Raw genomic sequence first — 23,225 nt, forward strand, 5'->3', positions numbered from 1 at the left:
AAAAAAAAAAGATAGATGCGTAGTTATTGGCCCTATTTACTATTATTTCCATTTTATTTTCAATATACAGATTTTCTGTGCAGCCATTTAAAGTTGGAGTAGGGGAATCTAACTTTGAACCCAAAAGTTGCCCTTTGAATAAATTTCATCTTTGGGAGCCTGTACCTTCCTAATAAAAAGGAGAGAGGTCTGAAACCTTGTATACACACTAATTGCATGCCCAATTTTTTTTTTTTTTTTAAAAAATATAAAAAAAATATTGCGCTTTGCATCACGGGGTCATTAAATATGCAAGAAAAAATGTAATGTTTTATAAACTGACAAGTTTAGCCCCCCTAAATTCACATTTTTTGCCAGATTAGTTATTTTTTGTTGTCACTGATGCTAAATATAGGATAAATTCAATGCATATCCAAAATTTGAGCTCACAATTCATTTACATTTCGAACAGCGCCCTCACGAAGATGAAATTTATTGCAATTCAACATTTTCGGGGGGCCCAACGTCGATGTGGTCCACCTTCAAAATTTATAAAACATCACTTTTATATGACTACTAGTCTTAAATTACAACTTGGATATGTATTGTATTTATCCTATATTTAGCATCAGTGACAACAAAAAATAATTAATTTGACAAAAAATGTGAATTTAGGGGGGCTAAACTTGCCAGTTTACCAAACATTACATTTTTCTTGCATATATAATGACCCCGTGACACAACGCGCAATTACAGAATTACAGACTTTATTTTTTACTTTTTGACAAATTGGGCATGCGGTTAGTGTGTATACAAGGTTTCAGACCTCTCTCTCTCTTTGTAAAGAAGTCACAGACTCCCAAAGATGAAATTTATTTAAAGGGCAACTTTTGAGTCCAATTTTAGACCACCCTACTCCAACTTTAAATGGCTGCCACAGAAAATCCGTAAGAGCTACAGACCTCAGATTTGCAGGTTTTTAATATTTTAACAGGTACAACATATGACTAAAATATAAAGCAAATCTGAGGGGGTCAGGGGGGGCCTCCTTGATTTCATATGGACTGACCCTTGTTTGAGCTGAAAAACGAATTGAAAGAACACAAAAATCAACCAACATATAAGTTTCAGATCTGGTGTCTTTATTGCCCATTGTGTATTCTCATTCAAAATTCATGGTGCCTCGTGGACACACAGTTAAATTGGATATAGTAGTAAAAATCGTAAAAATTAAACAGTAGTTGCGATTCACATAACTTTTTCACAAAAGGTGATTGTTGAGTGTAGCATTTATAAAAACGTTCAATAAAGGGAAAGTTCAACTTGGTTCTCACGTAAATATCGATTCTTTGGCCTATTTTTTTTCCACCCTGCATGGTATTATTTTAAACGAGTAAAGAAAATATTTGACGAATTTCCATATGCAAGCGATATCGTTATTTATCATAAGGCCGTATAAAATTAATGTTTTGGTTCTCGTCCCCTCCCTCCTCAATTTCTGGGATTTGTCAGATTTTTTTTTTTATTAGATTTTTCAATTATTTTAGACTTTGGAATGATTTATGAATTTTTCATACATATAAATAAGTTTATTAGAGAACAAGGACCACTTCCAAGTCTTTTTGTGGTACTCTAGGGGTTTATCCTCAGAATCTCACATTTGAAAAAAAAAAAAGTGCCTCATCGTTTCCTCGAGCACTGTTGGAAAAGACCGAAAACTACGGACAATGCTGATTTTACACTGAAAAAAAAAAACCTCCCTCCCTCATCAATTCATGAAAATCCTCTGGACGAGAACCAAAATATTAATTTTATACGGCCTAATATTGACCAAAGTGAATATTTGATGAATTTTCATACACTCCTATAGATAGTGAGAACCAGTCAGAGCAAACGTTAGTAAAATACTAGCCGCGTATAAATGTTGTACAGTTGCACGGGCGCGCACTCCGCGTAGTACGCGCAGTGCTTTCGGACCACAGAGGAGTAAGATTACTCCTCTGTGTTTCGGACACGTTCATTTTTTTGGCGGATGGATTCATTTATATTTGCTTATATTTTCCAACATTTTAAGTGACAATTTTGTTATAAAAATAGCCAAAATCACGGGATTTGTTTTCACGTGTACGAAATAGGTTAATAAATGCGTATCACATGTTGCTCGAGAAATTGTACAAAATAATGCACTTGTACTGAGTTGTTGATGCGTCTAATGCCCCCCTTCGCGCTCGTGCATTAGACGCCTCAACATCTCAGTACGCGTGCATTATTTTGTACAATTTCACTCCCAACAAGTTATTCGCATTTATTAAAGCCATATTATAACATTTGCTGAGGAGAACGCCCTCAATAGTTTTTCAAAATTCTGTTTTTTACATGATTATATTGTACTTTATTAAACTAACTTACTCTGAAAAAATCAAGACTATAGGTGCTGTAGTTTTGTCATAATCCGAGATTTTGAATAAAACGCCGGATTCAGCGTTTTATTATTACGATGGAAATATTAGTCGAACACGTACACGATATTGACAACACAGTACGTGCATTGCGTGCGGGACGGATAATACACATCAAAGGATAGTACCGTAACACAACCGACGGAGTGATACACATTGGCGACATCGGCGCTGGTAGTAAATTCCAATTTTCTTTGCTTTACCTCGGTTGTTTGGCTCAAAATTAAAAAGGGACATATCTGATAATAAAAGCTAACATTTTATGGCAAAGAAATACTTATCTATTTGGAATGAAAATGTTATAATATTGCTTTAACATATATATAAATGGTAATCGAGTACAGTGCATCTTTGATGTATTTGCATATGCAAGATATGATAATAGTTTAAACGAGTAAAGAAAATATTTGATGAATTTGCACAAGCAAGAGATATTGTTATTTATTGTATTTTAGTAATTGAGTAAAGTGAATATATAATGAATTAACATATGACAGATATATTATTATTTATCGTAATATTGACCAAAGTGAATATTTGATGTCAAGTTAAACTGCCAACAACATGAAAACCTTAAAATATTATACCACATGTATATCAATCGTATTATTCTAAGCTTCACCTATTCGCTGTAGAAGGAGTTATGTAACAGGATTAATTACCATAGCGATAGGTGAAAACATTTTTAATGTATTGCCCTGCACTAGACCTACATTGTAACTCTGCATCGCATTTTTGATTATCAAAGCATAGGCATAAATACCTGGATCGTAATTCAATAGAAATTTATGCAGAGTCCATGGTTCGATCAGTGTGTTTGAAAAATCGTCCGGAGCCTCGACATTGTTAGTTGTCAAGTAACATTCCAATAGTGTAAACACAAGGCAAAACAGCTGAAAACATTTAACAACAACGAGTCCACATCATCTTTAACACAACTCAAAATGGCAGTTATAAATATATTCCCATCATTCACCTCTAGCAGTCTCAAATTTAACCTGCAAAATTAAATTAACCTCCTTATCATTAACAACTGGTCACAAAAATTAAACTGCTAAAACATTAACCTGCTTTTTAATAAAAGCAGATTGTAATTTAACCTGCACAAAATTAACTGATTAACAGATAACAGTTAAAGGTTAACCTGCAAAAACACGGTAGCCTGTTTTTGTTATAAACGCAGTTTAAAATGTAACATAAGTAATTATTAGCCTGCCTAAAATAAATGCTATATGTGCAGGTTAAAAGGCATTCTAAATAAGCCTGCTTTTTCAGAAGTGAAACTTCCAGGCGCAGCAAACACAGAAATATTCTTAAAATGTTCTTTTTTTCAAAACGTTTTAATAACATTTAAATGTCAGCTATATTAAGGTCATGAAAACGTTTTTAACTATTCTGTGCAAACATTTTTGCAAAATATTTTCTTCAACCCAAAAATAACATTCTGTTTAGAATGTTTTGTAAAGGTTTTCAAAATTGTTTTTGGAATGTTATTAAAACGTTTTTATACCCTTTATATAACCCGACATTTAAACTTTTTCTGTAAAACGTTTTGTGTTTGCTGAGTTATGGTTACGTAAAGAATCCAATAAGTCCAATATTTGCTGCAATGTAGGCTCAGTCACGGTGCCACGGTAGTCACGGCCCATACCGAATTCATCTAAAGCTGGATCTATATATAAGGTAAAGTGTGAGAAGGGAAAACATTATGACCAGAATAGCCGCTTCCCGGCTTGTTTTACATTCAGAGTTTTTCGGAACTAGAGATAGATGCCGTTGGTGGCGTCTGGCCAAATGAAGGGAGCTATACCCGGCTACCTGTACATGTATAGACCCGTGACGTCACGCAGACGTCACGGGTCTATTAGATCTGTCGATTAAATGCACTTTTTGGCCCAGATCTATGCTGTTTCGTATATTTATCAGTGTTTCCAACCCTTTTGAAACCATTCTAAGGCATTCCATGCGCTATAAAATTGTCAAAATTGTGGCTACATCATAGATATCTCGGGCATCTCAGAGCATTACCTGGTTTTTGCATATGAAAGTAATTGAGGTGTTCCATCAAAGCTTTCGTCGTGTGCTGCCACCTAGCGGTGGTTCCGGGAACTTTGCGTCGAGACATTTGGTTGGAGTAAGAAACGCAGGATATTTAAAATATTTTTTAGATTTTAACAGTGTCCCAATTAAAATTACCAGTTGCTTTTATTTTGTTATACAGTATATAATGATCCATTCCCTGAGGCTGAACCTGTGTACATTACCCTAAGTTACTGAGTAGAGTTGTTGAGTAGACCATGAGACCTTACCAAAAAGTGAGGTTAGACTTAGCGTAACCCGGCAAAATTTGACAATCCTAGCATCCTGTCATCATCATCATCATCATCATCATCATCATCATCATCATCATCATCATCATCAACATCAACATCATGCTATGTATAAAACATTTTTAAGAATCGTCCAAAAAACCTACCAATATAATAATAATAATTAATAATAATAATAATAATAATAATAATAATAATAATAATAATAATAATAATAATGATCATTTAATTATAATATGTATTTTACCTGATGATTGGGATCCTTCATCTGCCAAACCTCCAGATTCTGAAAAAGAGCCCGAAATAAAATAAAATTGAATGCATTTTATTGATTGTATTTGAGAATGTACGTTGACTCAGCAAACACAAAACGTTTCTAAAACGTTATAAACAGGTTATATTTTAGGTTTTTGGTTTTGGTAAAAACGTTTTAATAACATTAAATGTCGGGTAAGTTAAAGGTCAATAACATATCAATTTGTAAACGCTCTTTAGAAAAGTCATAGTTCATTGAATTTACAACTGTATGACAAAACAGGGGAAATCAGTAACTTTTTTAATCATCAGTAACTAATTTAGATCGAATTGGTCCGTCTCTCACCCAGTGACTCCATACTTTGTACATTTTGCTCTCACCGAATGCCAACAAACATGCTCTCATCCATTGACCCCATATTTTTGATATTTTGCTCTCACCGAATGCCCCTTACTGCGAAAGTGCCAGCCCTACACCTATATCCATTTCATATTGAAGTCCCCCCCCCCGGAGTAAATTAAGTCAATTCAAGTATCCTTAGGGCTGTGCAATAATTATTTCCCCCCCCCGGGGGGTAAAATTTCCAAACGGCTCGCCAAAAAACGCTTGCCCCCCCTCTCGGCCCGCCAAAATCGCTTGCCCCCCCTCTCGGCCCGCCAAAAAATCTTTGCCCCCCCTTTGAACATGGCAATTTTTTGGGATCCCAATTTGCAAACCTTAAATGGTCTAGATGTATGTTGCGAGCGCAGCGAGCAGGAAAATTTGCATATTTAAGCGTTTTCGTACTGTTTTCCTAAGCCTTTTTAGAGCGTTTTATTAAAAAGACGCCCCATGAATGTGTGCCAAAATCGCTTGCCCCCCTCTCGCCTTGCCAAAATTGCTTGCCCCCCCCCTTTTGGCTCGCCAAAATTTCTTCCCCCCCCCCCCCCCAATTTTACCCTCCCCCAGGGCTCATAATTATTGCACAGCCCCTTACCTATACCTTGCGAGCAAAATTCCCATTGAGTGTTGCTACTTCCCCAACCAGATGCTATACCAACATATTTCACATTCTCTGAACAATACGGCGTTGTCATAAATGGAGGTTGTCCAACTCTACCAACTTGCAGACAGTTAGTGCCGGGAAGAAATTGAACGAAAAATTCTCTTGCCTCGAATGCACTCAAAACATTGGGAGAAGGGAAACGTTTCCAGTCAACGTTTGAATTGCACAATAATGCCGATTCTTGATTGTTCCATCCACCAATAACTTAAGATAGAAAAAGAAAAATAATAAAATTATCTGGTTTCATGTTATGAGATACGGGGTGTCACGTACACTGCATACCATGGCATACAGTACGACAGCAACTTCGTGACCTCTTTTGTTCGACAGAAAATTTATACGGGTTGGTGAACACGGGTTACGTAACACAATGTTGAAATTTTAACCGGCAAACGCTTTTTATCAAAATAGCTCCAGAAATGGAAGACACGGGTCGTATAAGCATCATTCATGTACCCTGACCACAGATAAGACATCAAACATTTGTGTAAAGCAACAAATAATGTGTAAAAGTTGAATTAAATGGGAAAAAAGAAGCTCGAACATGTCCAAAGTAGCTCGGAAAATGAGAAAAATTGCATGTCACGAACACAAAAATGTTCATATCATCAAGCAAGAAAAAGCGCCGGAAAAAAAAATGGGTGTCATGTTATAGAATAACTTAAGTTAGCTTGCCTGAAAATTTCGTGATTTTTGGTTGGGGTATATTCGTAGTCGTATATTGAACATGTTGAAATGTTTATCTTTGTGCGTGACTACTGTCACGCCATATATTGTACGGCCGATGTTTTTCCTGCAAAGAAACTTTCATTGTCAATTGTCCATTGTTGGTTATTTAACTTGAAAATAATACTCCCAACGTTCAAACAATGTTAAAAGTCAGCATAAAGGTTTGTGTTACATTATTTGGACGGTGTTAATTCATTCCAGAAATAGAATACACGAGTGAGGCACTGAGTGGGAATAACATTGCTATTGTAACGTTTCTGCCGAGGCGTAAGGGGCTTGGTAGAAGGAATGAATCACACAAGAAGTGAGACTGTCTTGACAACTAGGCTTTTCTACAGATTTTACCCCGGAGTCTAACTTAATATTAGGATATCACTTGACTTCCAGACACATATATATGTCAGAAATATAGTGGTAAGTAAAATGAAATAGGTGACTCTCCAGGTTGGTATGAATTGCAAATTAATCCCAAAGATTGTTTTGGCACTAATAAATATATATCTTTAAAGAGATAATTGTGAAAAGAGTTAGATTTGCATGTTACCAGTGTGCCGTGTTTATTCGATATGCCCACAATGTTAGACTTTATTGGCAGTATTAAGTCTTGAAAGCGCTCTCGCTCAAAAGTGGACAGGTGGGCGTACTAGTATTTAAAAATGATCAAATGATATGTATCATGTAAAGTCATAAAATTTATTGTTTAAAAGTAATTCTCATTGTACAACCTACCTATTTTTGTTATACCACGTGCATTGTCTTTGTCTCTATCATTGGAAAGACCGCTGTTAGTCGGTGACAAAATAATATAAGCATCATTTCTTCCTTTCACAGAAAAGGTAAACCTTTCAGTACCCGCAGGAAGTTGCGGAAAGGGATATTGGAAATCCGAGTTCTGTACCCTTCTTGACCCATAACTTAGGACATCATGTTTTATGCACGTTTCTGCAATTACAATGTATGAATATAAAAATGGAAAATAACAGCAGTGTCCGATATATTTGAAAAATGAAATTCTTTATAAACATAAAGTATCGTCAATAAGCATTCATTCAAAAAGAACATGTAAAAATGTTCCTTGTAAATGGGACCTATGGGTATAGGCCTAAAGCATACATGATGGTACGATACAAATATTAAAGGGCAGGTCTATAGCAAAAACAAGTTTATCTCTATTCGAAGAGAATAATTATTACATTACAAGTTGACACTTGTTGCAATTTTTTTGTGCGTATTTCTCCTGAAAAAGGAGAAATTGTGTGGTAAAGTTCAGCCTCGTACATGTTCTTCCCCCGTTTGAAGCGTACGTGTTCTCCCCCGTTTGACTGATGACGTAGGTAAATGAAGCGGGCACTTTATCGTGCTCTCATCATACAATCACAATCACTTTGACAAGTTTGACATTAGCAACAATGAGTTGTACTATCACTTACCATAACAATGCTGCATAACAATATGCACACTTTTGTTCTCTTTCGGGAACAAAGCACACACACTATTGTTAATATGCGTTTGCTTTGTAATATTTCATCCAACTGAAACTATATCATTTCAGTATACAGGGAAATCAGATACATGAGTTTGTACTTTGTGGACTTTAACACGGGTTATATGCTAGGCTCAGATGAAATTCTAAGCTCAAATTATGTATTTATTTTTTAGGCCTAATATTTCTCATGATATTGATATATACATATGTAATATCACAATTGTCTAATATATAAAAAAAAGAAGCGGCTGATTTTATCCATATATTTAAAAACCATGAAATTTGTAATACTTAATTTGGAATTTTTTTCTGTGAACAACAACAGTATACGTTCTGTCCATTGAGAGCGTTTATAGTCCCTTTTCTCACAGTGGGCACATCTCATTTCATGACGTCACCGTTTATCTAGGCCAAATCTGACTCGTTCGAAGGAACTCACCGCTTAAGGTGGTTATTGCGGAATATCAATTTTAAACGTCTTATTTTCTCAAAAAAGGAGTCATTTTCATTGTCCTCATAATTTTAGCTTGCCAATGATATGATGTTGTTTTTGCTATAGACCTGCCCTTTAATGAAAGGGGAAATCTTTGGGTGGATACATCATTAATAATAACAATAAAATAAACTATTCTTGATCAATACTAAAATTCCCGAGCGATATTTGTAATTTATTTTCCAAAATTAAAAGACACCACCCTATACGCCGTAGAAGTGACGTCATAATCGGATTAACTACCATAGCAATAGATGAATACAATTTTTGAATAGACCGCCCTGCACTACAAGCAAATTGCATTAATCACCTGTGTATGCCAGCAAACATAGATTGAATACAATACCACTCTTTTCAAAGATACTTATCTTACAGGTGCGAGTGATCAGCCTTTCTTTGACATCTATGGTTCAATGCATCGATAACGTTGTAGTGCAGGGCGGTATAGTCAAAATTGTATTCATCTATTGCTATGGTAGTTAATCCGATTAACTACGTCACTTCTACGGCGTATAGAGGAGTTCGGATATCCAGACTTTTTGTCCAGTCGTGATTGTTGGAAATCCAGACTTTTTAAGTGTCCAAAGGCGAAAAAATCCAGCAGAAAAATAGTTCAAAGTAAGAAATCCTGAATTTGAGAGCTCATTTTAGACATTTCCGTGATTTTTCCTTCATTTAATTGGATTTCCAAGCTTTTTCAAGCGACGCTATTGCAGTGTAACTAGTCAGGGTTGCCAAAATATTTCAGCCCGAATCGCAATATAATAAGAAATGAAGGGCACAGAGGGTACCTGCTTTCAGTAATAACCCGGTCTTAAAACTTAGAACCGTGCACTTTCTAATAAGGAATTCTTCTGCTTAGAATTCCTAAGTTTTATACAAATAGCCTATGTGTTGAAACCTTATCTTGGTTTCTTTGTGAAATATATATGTAACCTAAGTATACTTTCAGGTAAAAAGATATTCGGTACTTTGAATATCTAAGCAAAAAGGTAATACCAATCATATCTGTCTTTTTGCGTATTGAGAACCGTTCATTCTTTGGTTCTGAAACCTATTCTGTCTCTTTTTAGAAACTTGGGGTTAATGTTAAGATTTTCTATCTTAACTTATTTATTCATAATAAGCCTAACTTGGCTTAAACATGTTTATTTATTTTTGTTAAGATTTACTATCTTAACTTATTTATTTATTTTATAAGCCTGACTTGGCTTAAAAGTTATTATTTATTTAAAGCTTTAATTAAATTTAAGTAAACTACTTAATATAATTACATATGACAACTGTCAAAGTCTCTTTTTGGCAGTTTTGGTGGCTCTGAAAAGAGCCGTTTGTTTTGGGCTTTACTGCCGCTTATTTTGGCCCGGCTTATTCTGCCAGGACCGTTTCTTCTTCTGATGTTGAGGACGATGTTGATGATGACGGGCCGTTTACTTGGCCTTCTGGAATCTTCTTGCCGTTCTGATGACTTTCTCTTCTTTGATGAAGGTCGCCTTTGCTTAAGAAGCTCTTCATCTTTCATAAGCAGGTTGGCTGCTTCTTCATCGAAGTAATTCACCGTATCCGTCGCCTCTTCTTCGTTGACCTTACGCCTGATTCTTCTTCTACAGCACTCCAGTGCGTCCTCCAAATCTTTGTAGGCTTCTGGGATGACTACCCCAACTAAGTCTTTCAGTAGCATCTCCACATACTTGCGGTCTTGCTCTTTTACCAACTCGTCGATTTCTAGTCTAGCTTTTGCTGAGAACTTATAGAGTGGGCCTAAGCCTGGCCAACTTCTAACTGCACTGAGTTCACGCGGTATCTCCCGCGTGTTCTCGACCATTGCTTGAAGCTTTAGCTTCTTTTCCTCAAGGATTGCCCTAGCAACAACTTGTTTCTCAACAGTGAGAAGCTCGTCAGTCACTACGGTTTGTGCTATCCTTGATAGGTTCTCTTTTGTTACTAGAAATACTTCGTGAGTTTCCCGGACTCTCTGTCCAGGTGTTGGTTGTGAATCCTGACTTGGATTCGATGGAGGCGGTGTTCTTGAAGATTGCTTAACCTGGCTAGGTTTAGGCGCTTGATCTGCAGACGACGGTACCAAGTCCTGACTAGGACCTGATTTGCTTGGAGAAAGTTGACGTTTGTCACCTAAAGAGAGTCTTCTCTTCTTGGTGGATGATGAGCTTGGCTTGCTATGCTTGCTTGCCGATTCCATGTTGCTGGTTCTGGTACTAAATACCGAATGACGTTTCTTACTGAAAACATCGTTATTTATCGTCTATCCGCTGCACTCTGATTGGCCCGTAAACCCGGATGTCTGATTGGACGGTCAGATCGGCCAATTGCGTAGCTCGCTTTATTGGCCAATCAAAGACGCTTCCTGTTTTCTCGCCATTTCTCGTATGTCTACGTGAAGATGGCTAACTTCTTAGCGTCTTATTAAATGGAATGCTTTCCATTAAAATTATAACACTTTTTTACTGAAAGACTTAGTTGGGGTAGTCATCCCAGAAGCCTACAAAGATTTGGAGGACGCACTGGAGTGCTGTAGTCTAAGTTTTAAGACCGGGTTATTACTGAAAGCAGGTACCCTCTGTGCCCTTCATTTCTTATTAAACTAGTCCCTATACTGACTGTATATTAAGTCATGAGGCTCGTACACTTGTATTTATAATAATTATTACAAAACAATTCTCAATTTTGCATGAGTTTTTAAATAATATTTTAAATAATATTTAAATAAACTCAAATTATTTTTAATATACTGTCAAAGCACTTAAATAAAACTAAATAAATATTTATTACATTATTATAAATGTTAAAATATAAATGTAGTGAACAGTAGGTCACGACCTTGCAGCGGTTGAGTCAAATCAATAGCTCTACACGTTTATGACCATGACTTAATCCACTTAGTCAATAAAGTTTATATTGTTGTGAATGAAAATTTGCATAAATCAATACTGTCAGAGATGCAGTTGATGGTCTCATGTGATATTTTTAACTTTTCTACATGCACAAGTTTAACAAGAAAGTCGACGATTTGAGGTAACAGTCGACCTATATGATTGGTACTGTTAGAAAGATAAGATATTAAGCTTGAATCTAATTTGAAAAATTTGAAAAACTAATGGACAGAGGTTTCATACCAGTTGAATGAAAATTGGGGTCATTCGAGGTCAGAAGCAATCAGACAAAAGAACCAATGTAGGTGTGTCTACTCTCCTGTGTGCCAATTGGCTGAAAAATTTTGTATGTACAGTTATGTTTTTATTGAGTAGTTACAGTGTGATATGCATGCATTGACAACTGGAATTCCAGTTGTTTTCAGAAAGCAGACTTGGAAATCCAGACATTTCTTTGATTAAAAATTTACTCCTCTATAGGGGATGTGCACTTATTTTCTGGAATAGCCCAATATAAGTTACGAGTTGTGGGAGAATTAAGATACTACAATTCTCGCTATTCGCAATAAGGGCGCCGCCAGCGGTTTGCGATGTAATCGTGATGTATCATGGGAAAATCGTGATGTATCATGGGAAAAGGTCGACATCAAGTCCGCGCAATACGAATATTACCATGCTATTACATAGGAACACGTGTCAATATTTTTAGTTTGTCAATATAACGGTATTACACGCAAATCGATAGAGAAAAAAATTAATTGTGCACATTTCAAATCACATTATTAAGTATTATTGAGTATCGATTCGCGTGTAACACCTTTATTTTGACAAACTAAAAAATATTGTCACGTGTTCCTATGTAATAGCATGGTAATATTCGTATTGCGCGGACTTGATGTCGACCTTTTCCCATGATACATCACGATTACATCGCAAACCGCTGGCGGCGCCCTTATTGCGAATAGCGAGAATTGGCTATCATGGTATTCGCCGTAGAAGTGATGGTGTTACAGGATTAACTACCATAACAATATGTTAAAACAGATTTGGAATATAGACGAATCCAACGAGCCAAGTCATGGTCAGGATTTGGTCGGCCATCTTTGGTTTCCCGCTAGCACCAACCTGGGGTTTTGAGCGCCCGATTGTGCAAATAAAAGCCGCCTAACACCTGGAGAAGATGCAAAGACGAGGAGGGTTAATAGAATAATATATACAATAGAGGTAATCCTGTCGCATCTATTCATACTTAGTCCTTTTGTTCATCCATTTGTACATCTATGAATAGATGCGACGGGATTACCTGCGGAATTATCTCTATTAGCTTCTATTGTATTATTCTATTAACCCTCGACGACCTTATCTAGGTGTAAGGCGGCTTTTATTTGCACAACTGTGGGAACTGTATTGTGTTGTAAACTTAAATCAATCTTTTGTCTACCTGTGTTTTCGCGGAAGGTGTAAAACGGGTGATGGAATGCAGTTTAAAATTTCCGCCAAGGCCGAATCATTTCACATTTTGGATGCATTGTAGCCGACGGGGACCCAACTAAAAGGCTGCTAGTCAGGTGTAGGGATGTGTGTATTTGGATTCGTCTATATCGCTCTGCACTACAAGCAGATTGCACTCATCACCTGTGTATGTCTGCAATCATAGATTGAATACAACACCGCTCTTTTCAACGATACTAATTTTACAGGTGCGAGTCACTTCAGCATGATATGGTTCAATGCAGATGTACCACGTGAACGTATTAGTGTAGTGCGATATATTCAAAAATTATTTTAACCTATTGCTATGGCAGTTAATCCTGTTACATCATCACTTATCATATCATCTTTGATCATAGGACCTTTTGGTCATTATCCCAGAGTCTTTCCCCTTAACCAATGAAATTTTATTTCAGACAATTACATGTTGTTAAAAGAAGAGATAAAACAAATTAGCTTCAAAGTGCGTAGCCCATTACCTATACTCAACTTTAAAGAAACAGTTAAAAGCAGGGGCCTACTATAATGTACGAACCTTGCAATGCGCAAGATCAATTTCCCCTTAACCAATGAAATTTTTTTCAGACAATTACATACCTGTAGTTTCACTAATATGTTCTGAATCTTCTGGTCCCGCGCCTGAACTAACTTCACCAGTGTTTACTTGTTAAAAGAAGAGATAAAACAAATTAGCTTCAAAGTGCGTAGCCCATTACCTATACTCAACTTTAATGAGACTTTAAAGAAACCTCTAGATTCTGATACAGATCCTGAAATAAATGTGCACACATTTTATTTTAGGTAATTGAAAATAAGTGTTGAAGGCTGTGTGTTTTTGCGGTTCTCGGGTTGGGCGGTTCTCGTGATAGGCCTAGGCCTATCTCTAATTACCCATCACCCGTTACCCATAATAATTGTCCTGACCTTCCAATCTGCTAAGATATACGTCTCTCGATGATTAAGACATAACTTAATCAACTCTGTTTTGTAGCTGTGACGCTTACTTCGGTACCCATAATCTGGTAACCCATCGTTCGCCTCTTCCAAGCCCTGTCCTGCTACCACATTGGAGGACCCAAAAATACCCCGAAATTCTAGTAGTGTCTGGATGTAGGCCGTTTATTCAATCGGGAGAAATGTGAAGGCAAACGGGTTATATAGGCCTTACCATAACTGATGGTTTTTATGTTAATCATGTCTTGAAAATAGGCCTATTGGTCCGATGAGATGCACCTGTTAGTCACACTGTAATGCTTTCCGATGCGCGATGCGGTACTCTGCGCACACCCAGTTGATACTCCGCGATAGCACACCGCGAGCACGCGATATCGCACCGCGAGTATGCGATATCGCACAGCGCGAAAGCACCGCGCGAACGCGATAGCGCGCGGACGGACGGACGGACGGACACTCTGTGATTAATAGTATTAAGATTAAGATAAGCTGGGTTTCATACACAAAACCACAAAAAGGTGCCCTTACCGTCCCAAACATACAGAGAACATGAATAGAAATGCAACAATTTTAACAGAAATCTTGGAAAACTCCTTTCAAATGAACAAGTCAAATCAAGTATCCTTACCCTGCGAGCAAAATTTCCATTGAGTGTTGCTACTACCCAAACCAGATGCTATACCAACATATTTCATATATTTCACATTCTCTGAACAATACGGCGTTGACAAAAATGGAGGATGTCCAACTCTACCGACTTGTAGATAATTAGTGCCGGGAAGAAATTGAACGAAAAATTCTCTTGCCTCGAATGCACTCAAAACATGGGGAGAAGGGAAACGTTTCCAGCCATCGTTTGAATTGCACAATAATGCTGATTCTTGATTGTTCCATCCACCAATAACTGAAAACAGCAACGAAAAAGAATACAATTTTCTGGTTTCCACCTGTGTCTTGGATGTCAGAATTGTCACTTTGCCAAAAAAATTCAAATTGATAATTTTCCCATTTAAAGCCCAGTGACTATAGATTGGTTTTTAAGATTTGGTTTTGAATGATTGGTCTTTTTTATTTTTATTTGTCCACTCTCAAATTGAATGTTACGACATACGGGGTGTCACTGCACACCCAGAGTTCATGCACAGAGTTTACCCCAGAGTTTAAACTGGATAACACTTGACTTCCAGACTCATGTCGGAAATGGTGGTTAAGTAAAATGAAATAGGTGACTATCCAGGTTGGTGTGAATTGCAAATTAATCCAAAAGATTGTTTTGGCACTAATAAATACCTACCTATTTGTGGTAAACCATGTGCATCGTCTTGGTCTTTATCATTGGGAAGACCGTTGTTAGTCGGTGACAAAAGAATATAAGCATTGTTTCCTCCTTTGACGGAAAAGGTAAACCTTTTAGTACCAACGGGAAGTTGTGGAAAGGGGTATTGGAAATCCGAGTTCTGTACCCTTCTTGACCCATCTTGTTTTAAGCACGTTGCTGCAATTACAATGTATAAATATAAAAATTGAAAACTGACAACATTATAAATAGCAAATATTTCGAAAATACCAGAAATATTTACCCTACCTCTACCACGTCTTCTTACAGTACCATCACGGGATTATTCTGACCTTTCCCACCCAACTTACCACTACATAGAGATAAATAGGGAGGTTACAAAATAGCCAAAAATATGCCATGTACTGTACTCTTGTCTTATTGCAATATCATTACTGGTCGATTACGATAAGATTTCGATTCTTTATACTTAGAAACTTTTCTGATGAGCGTTTTGATCTTGTTTTAGCCCTCTCTAGCTACTGGGGGTCCAACCTTCATGTAAATATTTTGTGTAAGCTAATCCTAACCCTAAGCCTATTCATAACCCTAATCCTAACTCTAAACTAACCCTAACCAATGTTTCAAGCCTATAAGCCTCTATGCATGATCGCCTGCCGAATTCGACTACCTCTTTCGACCGGAGACTAAGTTTAGACCCCAGCCCTATTGGGTAGCTGTGTTAAACTGCCTATGACTGGAATCTTATCGTATTCGACCAGCAATGTTTTAAAAATTGTTTAGGTATACCGCGTTTTATGTTGAAGGTTAGCTATTTCGAAGGCTATATCGTCCGATATATCGAATATAAGGGTTCGCTGGTTCGCTATAACCCATACAATTTTATTTTAGACAATTACATACCTGAAATTTCACTAGAATATTCTGAATCTTCTGGTCCCGCGCCCGAACCAACTTCACCAGTGTTTACTTGTTAAAAAGAAGATAAAACAAAATTAGCTTCAAACAGTTAAAGCAATGCCCTACTAATAATGTACGAACCTTGCAATGCGCAATTTTCATCTCTCAAACATCTATTCTCATTTTAAGGCGTGTCGGGAGAGAGCATAACCTAGCAGTGTTTGCATTCAAATATTACGACAAATTAACATAACATAACATAACATAACATAACATAACATAACATAACATAACATAACATAACATAACATAACATAACATTATACATAACATAACATAACATATTGAGCGCCCAGAAAGAACGGAGCGCTTTACAAGAAAATATAATTATACAGTTACCCAGCAAACACAAAATGTTTTCGACATCATTCGCAAAAGGTTATAAAAGGTTGTCAGAAAACGTTTAAATGTCGGGTTATATAAAGGGTATATTAAGGGTATAAAACGTTTTCATAACAATAAAAATCATTTTTTGATAATCTACTGCTCAGCAAACAAAAATGTTTTAGAGAAAACGTTTAAATGTCGGGTTATATAAAGGGTATAAAACGTTTTAATAACATTCCAAAAACATTTTTGAAAACTTGATACAAAACATTCTAAACAGAATGTTATTTGGGGGTTGAAAAAATATTTTGCGAAAAATGTTTGCCCAAAATATTTGCAATAACGTTTTAAAAACGTTTTCATGACCTTTATACAACCCGACATTTAAATGTTATTAAAACGTTTTGAAAAAACATTTTAAGAACATTTCTGTGTTTGCTGAGTGCACATATTTTAACATAATGTTATTTAAGTGTTGACAAAATATTTGGCAAAAAATGTTTGCAAAAATAATTTACAATAACATTTTTGAAAACATTTTAAAAATATTGTTGTAGTGTGTTTTCATACAAAACGTTTTAAAACGTTTTCTTGACCTTTATATAACCCGACATTTTAATGTTATTAAAACGTTTTTATGTAAACCAAAAGCCAAAATATAACTTATTAAAAACGTTTTTAAAACGTTTTTGTGTTTGCTGGGTACATGAACCAGAGACATAAACTAATACAAACAATACAAAGCATAATATATGTCACGACAAACTACTTGAACAGGTATGTTTCAGATTCGTTTTGAATTAAGCTGTCAAGAATATTATGGATTCTATAAAGGAGATCCCAAAGCTTGTAAAGGGGTGTCGTATGCCATGTGCATGATTTTCTCCAGATTAGAAAATGTCCAAAAACGTACGTTTTAGTATAAGTGGTGTGATCCAGTAAAATCAGCCTAAAGTCGGACATATTCAAGCTACATTTAGCAGAAAACCCCAATGAAATTGGACAACTAGTTCAAAAGATATGAGCAGTTAAAAATAGTTAAAAAATTAGTTTCCAAAACAATGGGAAACAAAAGGAAATACTTATGGCTATATCTCACATCAATATTTCCGACTTCCGACTAATTTTGCTTGATTCCATCACATATTAGTGACCTTAAGTCAAGAACCGCAAGACCTATGGAAATATAAATGCTTTTATTGCTTCCTTGACTCATTATAAACTAGAATTTCGCGGTTCTCGACCTGCGCGGTTCTCGACGCAAAGCGTCGGCCGCAATGCCTCCACCTTGACGCCCCTTCATTTTAACCAGTGCAATGACCTTAACATTATTTGCCTCACTAAGGTGGCCGTTCCCACCAAATTTCATGAACCTACAGCAGTCTATTGCGATTTGACCCCAGACGACCTCGAATGACCCTGACATTTTTGCCTTGTTTCAGTGGTCGTCCCCACAGAATTTCATGAACCTGCGACAATCTATGGCGATTTGACCTCGGATGACCTTGGATGACCCCAAAATGACCTTGACATTTTTTTTCTTCTTACAGTAGTCGTTCCCACCAAATTTCATGAATGTGCAACAATATATGGCGATTTGACCCCGGATGACCTCAAATGACCTCACAATGACCTTGCGATTAGCAAATTTTTCGCTGAAAAGCAAATCAGGTCAAGAACCTCTGGCTGTGCTACTGTCCGCCAAGTTTCATCACTGTAACTCGTACAGATCTCCAGATAATCTATGCACAAGGTTATATTGCTTGATATGCATAAATTATGCAAATTAGGTACTTAATTACCATATTTTGCGACAAAAACCTGCTAAAATTTGGAGACCACCAATTGCCACCCCTCCACCAAATTGCATCACAATACGCATAACCAGTTCCGAGAAATTGCACTCGCAAGCTCGGACGGACGGACGGACGGACAGATGGACGGACGGACAACCAGGAAACATAATACCTCCGGTGGAGGCATAATCAATGTATTCCTACATTCGAACACGGTCGCCTAAGCTCCTAAACACCAGTTGATATTTCAGATCCAGTTCAATCATTGTTTTCCTCACATTTCTGCTCTCTAGCAGATAATATCATGTCGCTAATTTAACGAATTCGAATACTTTTTTGCACGTGATAGAATAATTCGTACAACCTATTATTGTTACACCACGTTGATCGTCTTGATCTATATCATTGGGAAGACCGAAGATAGTCGGATCATCTCCAGAAGATGAATCACCTGAATAAGAATCTGAAAGAAAATATGCAAGAACAATCTAATTTTATATTTTCGTAATAATCAAACGTGTGAGCCGTTAACGAAACAAATTTAAATCTTGCCGCTTAGGCTAAAAAAATCTATCTTAAAGCTGCCGCGCGCATTCGTTTTTCTAAGCGCGTCCATGTTAGCTGAAACAACAAATTCATTTTTATTTCCATAATATCATGAAATTCTGAAAACATATTTTGAAGAAAAATTACTTGATACTTGTATTGTTTAGGTATTGATATTTTTACTCTTTTTTACCAATTCGAATACTTAATTCTTTGCACGCGATAAAATAATTCGTACAACTTACCTATTATTGGTACACCACGTGCATCGTCTTGATCTATATCATTGGGAAGACCGAAGATAGTCGGATCATCTCCAGAAGATGAATCACCTGAATAAGAATCTTAAAGAAAATTTGCGTAAACAATCTAATTATATATTTTCGTAATAATCAAACGTGTGAGCCGTTAACGAAACAAATTCAAAGCTTACAGCTTAGGCTTAAAAAACCTATCTTAAAGCCGCCGCGCGCGTTCGTTTTTTTTAGCGCGTCCATGTTAGCTGAAACAACAAATTCATTTTTATTTCCATAATATCATGAAATTCTGAGACATATTTTGAAGAAAAATTACTTGATACTTGTATTGTTTAGGTATTGATATTTTTAACTCTTTTTTACCAATTCGAATACTTAATTCTTTGCACGCGATAAAATAATTCGTACAACTTACCTATTATTGCTACACCACGTGCATCGTCTTGATCTATATCATTGGGAAGACCGAAGATAGTCGGATCATCTCCAGAAGATGAATCTCCTGAATAAGAATCTGCAAGAAAATATGCAAGAACAATCTAATTTTATATTTTCGTAATAATTGTTATGAGTTTGATATAAGTACAGCAGATTTCTGAGCCGTTAACGAGACAAAACTAAAACCTCGCCGCTTAGGCTAAAAAAAGATATGTAGCCGCCGTGCGGTTTCGTTTTTCTTAGCGCGTCCATGTCAACTGAAACAGCAAATTCATTTTTATTACCTCGTATCAGCCATGCCTCGATGTTACAGGCAAATGACAGCAGCAACAACAAACCAAAGGCCAACTTCATTGTTGTCTCCTGAAAATATGAAAAGAAGGATGAAATATTTAAAGTTTACAAGTTATTATAAAAAATTATAGTCCATCAGCAGGTCAAGGATACAATCCGTAGTTCCTTTTTTGGTTCGGTTTTTTATGATATTATCAACTTTCAAATGATGAGTGTAGTGGTTTAGTTAAATATACACAAAGACCACAGATGGAAATTGTCTTGTGCTTTCACCAGCGGGATCATCAGTTGATTGCCACCTGTCTTGGGTAGTTTCGGCCCTCTTATAATCAAGACTCCCTCGAGGTGGGGGCCGGCAGTGAAAGAAACACCACCTCCCGCTTGTGAGTTACTAATAAAACTAAAACTATGCTTCTAGCATCTGTTGCAAAATAAATAATCTGCTTCTCAGTAAAAATGTAACAGGCACAGGCCAGCCAACCAAAAGAGAAGATCAGGCACCAGTTAGCACCCATACTATGTCAGCATGACAAAGCAAGACGCTTTGCCCATATGGGGATACGCCATCACCATCAAAAGGGGGATCTGTGTGCCCCAGATGACCAAACTAGTCTGTAGTAAGCGGACGGGATCCGGCGCCTCTAACCCTACCACGCAGCTGGAATCACTTAACCCTAGCTAACTGGAGTTGATATGAAGGAATGAGAACAAGTAAAAGCTAGCTGGCCCGCCTGATCTGGCTAAGGATACCGATGATGTACTTCACTTTGAGATTATCTACTCCTCTTAATGTACTTGGACCACACCCACGACGATCCTGATTCTGCAGCCTCTGACGCTGCCCTGCTAACTGACTTTAGCTCTCTTCTGTTGGCACCTAGATCTCGCAGCCACTTCTGCAAAGAGTGTACAACAAAACCACGGCAGCCGACTTCAAAGGGGTAGCAAGAAGCCTTCCAACCTCTATCCTTGCATTCTGCTCTCAATTCTGAATACTTGGTCAATTTTCTCTCATGAGCTTCATCAATGTTGTCTTCCCATGGGACAGTCAGCTCTCCAATGATCCCTTCTTTTTCAGGCTCTGACCATATGACAATATCTGGACGCAGTGTGGTGATCACTATCTCTCTTGGAAAACCTCCTTTGCCATCCTGATCAGCCCTAATGCGCCAGTCGTTTGCTGAAGAAAGGATGCTCGATCTTTCATATGACCTGCACTGAGAGCCCTCCTTCACAAATGATATGTAGCGCTTGGTGTTGGTTGGAGCTTGTGAAACATTATTTCGATCAACTTGCAGCTTGACTGCCTCCAATATCACTCTGAGGATGTTATTGTGCCTCCAGGTGTACATACCACTCGCAAGAGCAGGTGTACATGCACTCAGAATATGCTGCAAAGTACCCTTCTTTCCACACGCATTGCAACAATCCGTCTTATCCTCATACCAGACGCTCAGGTTGGCTGGTATTGGTAATAGATCATATGTTGACCTGCACAGAAATGAGATGCGAAGAGGTTACATCTGCCAAAGCACGCTCCAAGACCATGAAGACATGTTGCGTTGTTCAACATTCTTTATTCTTCAATGTACGTCTAGCCCTCTTCTTTTGTTCCATTGTTTATTGTATTTCTTTTGTTTAAAGTCTGATTAACTGTCGATTATAATGAAGTCGAGGGTTCAGAACCAGAAACCCTTTACTTACTTTTTGGCCATTTTGAGATTTTTGTACCAAAATAATCACCACTACCCACGGATTCTTCCTATCATAATAACCCAATCAAATTTCATATTGCAGATATTACACATTTCTACACATTTGCAGTTGGCCAGGCCAGAAAGCCTTAACTTCGAGTTGAGGCTTTCTGGCCTGAACTCAATTTGGTCAAACACTGAGATAAGTCTTTCTGGACTCCACAATTATATAATTATTGCTATAAAATACATTCCAAAGATGATACAGTTTAACCTTCATACGATAATGTTGAAGTCCCGGAAACTACTGACTCTAATACATAACTTATATATGTGTAATAATTTTAATTATTATTGATATTGTTGTTGATATTTTTGATTATTATTGATATAGATATCAATAGTTTGGATTAATATTGATATTGATTTTAATATTTTTGATTATTATTGATATTGATGTTAATATAACATTTTTGATTATTATTGATATCAATATTTTTCAGTGGATGACTAAAACGTTGGGAAAAATGTGACTGCCAAAGTGAACTATACGACCCGCATACACACAGGCTTTGATGTCGACCGCTGAGTCACGTCATCGTCGCCGCAATCCATCGTCAGCTGCCGTTTCTTGCCGCCAGCAAATCCGCTACCGACCAGCCGTCTGACCTCGTTGCTTGTTGTCGGGCTCCGTCGAGACATCGTCACTCGCCGCCCAGACAACGTCCGATTTTGGTCGCTAATCTCCGTTTCCTGCCGCAGCCTTTCGTCCCTTGCCGTCGTGTTGTCGCTGAAGGTCGTTCCCACTCCTTTTTGCCGTCGCTTTGCCGCCAACATTTTGTGATTTTCACGTTCGTCACCTTTCGTTGGTTATCTGAGTCTGACGCCATAGTGTGAGCCAGCCCGCTCAAATAAAGAAACCCCACCGCCTATTTTGGAGCTTTTTGATAATATAGCGGACGTAAAGTCATGCTCTGTTGACCCACAAACAAACAGATTCGGTTGATAGCATTTAGATGTAAGTTGGGACACGTGTAAACATGTCAAATATGCAAACAAATTCAGAGTTGAAAAAATTAACTAGTTTCATGTTATAAGATCGTATATTATGGCTTTAATGCAATTGAAGAACTCTTACCTCTTGTGTTGCTTTGACTCGGAAAGGTTCTTAGTCCGTGTTGTGTTGGTGTCCAAAACCAAGCAACTTGTGGTCGTAATTCTCAAAAGTTTTGCAAATTTATATGGATTTGAGTAGATCTAATGACGAGCCAATGAGGAAAGCAATACATATAACCTTGGTCTATCCTTTTATGGCCGTTAAAGGACATTAATTTTTTGAAACCACTAATTTGTTAGCTGGAAATCTGTCATTTTCAGCCCACATTGTAGAATTCTCTTTAATGACCACTGTAGATCCTGTCAGGAAGTTGTTATACATGGAAATGATTTTCCTACTAACCGGCGAGTAACCGCTCAAAATTTTTACTACATGAGTAGCTGGGG

General features: G+C 37.2%; 2 protein-coding genes across 6 annotated transcripts; both read right to left on the reverse strand.

Moving 5' to 3' along the window:
• Window positions 1–1,995: 1,995 nt before the first annotated feature.
• LOC140164619 (uncharacterized) lies at window positions 1,996–22,973 on the reverse strand. Of its 5 annotated transcripts, none has more exons than XM_072187953.1 (11): window positions 22,861–22,973; window positions 20,019–20,097; window positions 19,285–19,383; window positions 16,314–16,379; window positions 15,408–15,590; window positions 14,742–15,017; window positions 13,757–13,822; window positions 7,528–7,740; window positions 6,001–6,273; window positions 5,016–5,054; window positions 1,996–4,110 (listed from the first exon to the last, which is right to left on the reverse strand). In XM_072187953.1, exons 2-11 carry the CDS (start codon window positions 20,086–20,088, stop codon window positions 3,968–3,970), a joined length of 1,428 nt encoding a protein of 475 aa, XP_072044054.1. In that variant the 5' UTR covers window positions 20,089–20,097; window positions 22,861–22,973; the 3' UTR covers window positions 1,996–3,967. The 5 variants fall into 5 exon arrangements, with proteins under 5 accessions (XP_072044054.1, XP_072044053.1, XP_072044050.1 ...); XM_072187952.1 differs by having other exon boundaries at window positions 6,007–6,273; window positions 15,408–15,608; XM_072187949.1 differs by having other exon boundaries at window positions 15,408–15,608.
• LOC140163578 (uncharacterized) lies at window positions 20,802–21,743 on the reverse strand. The gene is made up of 2 exons (XM_072186892.1): window positions 21,733–21,743; window positions 20,802–21,519 (listed from the first exon to the last, which is right to left on the reverse strand). The coding sequence occupies exons 1-2, from the start codon at window positions 21,741–21,743 to the stop codon at window positions 20,802–20,804; spliced, it is 729 nt and encodes a 242-aa protein (XP_072042993.1).
• Window positions 22,974–23,225: the final 252 nt, after the last annotated feature.

Source organism: Amphiura filiformis, chromosome 11 (genome assembly GCF_039555335.1).
Source record: "Amphiura filiformis chromosome 11, Afil_fr2py, whole genome shotgun sequence".
In the NCBI taxonomy this organism is placed as follows: domain Eukaryota; kingdom Metazoa; phylum Echinodermata; class Ophiuroidea; order Amphilepidida; family Amphiuridae; genus Amphiura; species Amphiura filiformis.